Below are 4,076 nucleotides of genomic sequence, written 5' to 3'. Positions count from 1 at the left end.
GGCGGGAGAGAGTGCACCGCCAGGCGGTTAAGCTGCAGGGGTGGAATTTTTGTGTTTTTTTTGGGTTATGGTTGGGTTGGTTTTGACTCTATTGTGCTCCCACCAACCTTTCACTCTTGCACACATACTTTTTCAAGCTTGTCAACTTCAAACCAAGCATTCACACTCAAGCAAAACATTCAATTCACAAAACACATGCACAACTTAACTTAAGATATGAATTTACTACACAAGCTATGCTACTAATATTCTCACAAACAACCAATTGTACACTACCACATTCTATGATACACAAAGGATAAACTCAATTCAAAATGCTACAACTAGCACATGCTAACACCATCCTAAAACTAAACATGCTTAACAACATTCTAGGCTATGCTTCCACAAATTCACAAATGCAAATTTAACACAAAATTCAACATCTCAACAACATAACAATCATACTAACACAATTCACACATGCATACAAACATCATACTGAATTGAAAACAAAAATTAAAAGCTAGAATGAGTTTAGAGCATTGGGTTGCCTCCCAGGAAGCGCTTGTTTAACGTCACGAGCCTGACGGATAAGGCGCTTAAGCTTGGTTGTTGCTTTTGGTGTGCTCCTTCCCAACCTCACACCTATACAACTTCAATTGATCACTAGTCACCATTTTAGTCCTTCTAGAATAAGGAGCTTCAATTTCAATCCTTCCATCAACTTTGATGTCTCTAATAACCCACAACCTTGACCATTTTGATTTGAGTCTTCTAGGAGAAATCTTCAAATTTTCCTTTCTCATCACAATTGGTTGGCCAGGTCTAAGTCCATTAGTCCCCATCAAAGAGTGGTGGTGAACTAGAGCATCATCTTTCTCTTCCCTCTCTTCATTCACTTTTGCAGAGAAACAATTTGAGCACTTTCCAAGCAACTTAGAAGCTTGCCACGGTCTACTAGTCACAGATAAGACTTCATTGATGGCCTTAAGACTAGTTTCTTCATCAGTTGATTCTTGCACAGCTTCAAAAACGTTGAAATTCACTTCCTCATCTTGGTCCTTCAATTTCAGCGTTCACTCATCCACATTGATGACAACCTTGGCTATCTTCATGAATGGCCTCCCAAGAATGAGTGGTACCCCTTCATCTTTCTCCATTTCCATCACCACAAAATCAACCGGGAACTTGAGCTTATCTATCTGCACCACCACATCTTCCACCACGCCATAAGGGTATTTGATGGAGCTATCTGCTAGTTGCAAGGTCATCCTTGTTGGCTTGGCTTCGAGACCACCAATCTTTATAAGCATAGATAGGGGCATCAAATTAATGCTAGCCCCTAAGTCAACAAGAGCTTTCCCCATATCTTGATTTCCAATGGTGCAGGGGATGGTGAAGCTACCCGGATCCTTGAATTTTGGAGGAAGATTTTTCTGAATAATGGCACTACAATTCCCTTGCACTTCAATGGTTTCCTCTTCTATGTATTTCTTCTTTTTGCCAAGGAACTCCTTCATGAACTTTGAATAAGAGGGTATTTGTTGCAGTGCTTCAGAAAATGGGATCTTGATCTCAAGTTGTTTAAATATGTCCTTGAACCGAGCTAATTGTCTCTCTTTCTCTTTTCTTGAAGGATTTTGAGGATAGGGAAGGGGTTTCACAACAACTTTCTCTTTTTGTCTTTTCTCTTTATCCTTCTCTTCACTTTTATTCTTTTCTTCTTCCACAACAATCTCTTCATCAACTTCTTCCTCTTGAATCTCTTCTTCATTCTTTCTCTTTTCTCTAGTCTCCACCTTTTCTTTAGAACCTAGTCCAACCTCCTTTCCGCTTCTAGTGAAGATGGCCTTACATTGCTCTTTGGGGTTGGCTTCGGTGTTGGCGGAAAAAGGACTTCCTTGTTGATCAGCCAATTGCTTGGCTAATTGCCCCACTTGCACCTCCAAGTTTTTTATTGATGCATCAGTGTTCTTTTGATTTTGAATTGACATTTGCAAGAACTGTTGCATCATGTCCTCAAGCTTTGAGGTTCTATCAGTCAGAGAGGGATGTTGGTAAGTTTGTTGATGTGGGGGCCTATTGGAAGGTCCAGCTTGGCCCATGCTTTGATGAGGTTTCCATCCTTGGTTATAGTTCCCTGGTCGGCCTTGATTGCCCATATAACTAACTTCCTCTTGAGATGTGCTTGGCATAGCACATTGCCCATTGGTATGGTTTCCTCCACATAACTCAAAACTTTGCACTTGTTGAAGTTGAGCTACAGAGGCGTTTTGAAGCTCTTGAGGAAGTTGTGACAATTTCTTCATCAGGGTCTCCAGCTGCTGAGTCATAATCTTGTTTTGAGCCAATAGAGCATCTTGGGATTGAAGCTCTAGAATACCCTTCTTTTGAGAATGAGCTCTCTCAGTATAGGCTTCATTATCATTAGCTGCCATATTCTCTATTAACTCATAAGCTTCCTCTGGCGTCTTCCACTTGATACTCCCACCGGCAGAGGCATCTAACATCAACTTTGACTGGGACTTAAGACCTGCCAAGAAAAGAGTAAGCTGTGTAGGTTGATCAAACCCATGAATGGGGGTCTTCCTCAGCAGTCCCTTGAATCTATCCCATGCTTGGCCCAAGGACTCATCCATATCTTGTTGAAATGCCGAGATTTCCTGCTTTCCCTTATTAACCTTGGACTGGGGAAAATATTTGCTCAAGAACTTTGCAACCACATCATCCCAGTTAGTGAGGCTATTTTCAGGAAAAGAATTCAGCCAGGCTTTTGCAGACCCTGCTAGTGAGAATGGAAAGAGACTCAATCGTATGGCTTCATCAGGAACTTGATGGATCTTCACAGTATTGCATATCTCTAAGAATGTGGCCGGATGAGTGTAAGGATTCTCATGAGACAGGCCGTTGAACTGATTACTCTGCACCAAATGAATAAGAGCTGGCTTCATCTCCATGTTGGTGGCATTGACGGTTGGCCTAGCAATACTGTTGAAGTTAACATGGCCTGTGAACACTGCATAATCTTCCAAAGTGCGTCTTTCACGACCTCTACCATCACCATGAGGATTGTCTGTCATTTCTTCTTCTGGTAAAGGATCAGGATTATGAGAAGTAGATGAAAGAGTGTCTGAAGCAGAAGAGTGATGGGCAACTTGTTGTGCTTGAGCTCGTCTTCTCCTTGTGGCACTATTGTTTCTACGGGCAGTTTTCTCTATCTCGGGATCAACAAGGAGTGGTTCTGAAGATGCAGTCCTCCTTGTACGGATCCTACCCTGCATAAACTATAGAGCAACAACAAAAGCAAGCTCGAACTACAAGTTAGCCCAAAATTAATGTGCGTATAAAAGTAAACAAAACAGTAAATATGCACAAAAGAATTTAAGTCTAAGTCAGAAATCACACAAAAGTCTAGTATTAGACACGGGTCCCCGGCAACGGCGCCAAAAACTTGTTAAGACTTTGGCAAGTGTACCAAGTCGCGCAAGTAGTAACCGGTAAGACCGGGATATCGTTTCCCAAGAGACTCGTGTATACTAAATATTTGCGTAATTAGTGACTAATTTAAACTAATGAATAAATTCATAATTTGGGTTTTTGTATGCAATAAAGTAAATGTTTCATAAACAAGTAAAGTTGAACTTGGATATTTGAAGACTCTAGAAAATGGTAAAGACTAGAAATGCAATGGATTGATATTGTTGGAGTTAGACTTCACCTACTTCACTCTCATATATATTAAACAATAAAACTCTTCTCCATTAATTACTAATGTCAACCCACAAGTCTACTCAAACTCTAATCCCTTAGTTGAATGAGCCTAGGTTCCCTTATTTAGAGTCAATTCCTTGAATCCCTAAATAAACAAACCCGCTTTACAAATTAGGGTTTAAGACAACTAATGGGTCAAGTTCCATTCCTAGATACAAGTTCCATTAGGTATCTTGTTCAAATTCTAGGTTTCAAGAGATATTTTCCAATACCTAATGACCCAAATATCATGCAATGAATGGGTAAAACAAAGCAAGCCTTAAATACATAAACAAAGATACTAGAAATCAATGGAAGAAGCATATATATATTCAAACCATTCG

The 4,076-nt window shown here is 40.2% G+C and overlaps 1 protein-coding gene across 1 annotated transcript; it reads right to left on the bottom strand.

Moving 5' to 3' along the window:
* Window positions 1-581: 581 nt before the first annotated feature.
* LOC146885475 (uncharacterized) lies at window positions 582-3,263 on the bottom strand. The gene is made up of 3 exons (XM_085674947.1): window positions 1,716-3,263; window positions 1,125-1,505; window positions 582-1,043 (listed from the first exon to the last, which is right to left on the bottom strand). Exons 1-3 carry the CDS (start codon window positions 3,261-3,263, stop codon window positions 582-584), a joined length of 2,391 nt encoding a protein of 796 aa, XP_085531073.1.
* Window positions 3,264-4,076: the final 813 nt, after the last annotated feature.

Source organism: Vigna unguiculata, chromosome 6 (genome assembly GCF_037176805.1).
Source record: "Vigna unguiculata cultivar grain cowpea cultivar isolate G323 ecotype 2 chromosome 6, ASM3717680v1, whole genome shotgun sequence".
NCBI classification, from domain to species: domain Eukaryota; kingdom Viridiplantae; phylum Streptophyta; class Magnoliopsida; order Fabales; family Fabaceae; genus Vigna; species Vigna unguiculata.
Note: the sequence above shows the minus strand (reverse complement) of the source record. Positions and strands in the feature narration are given on the sequence as shown.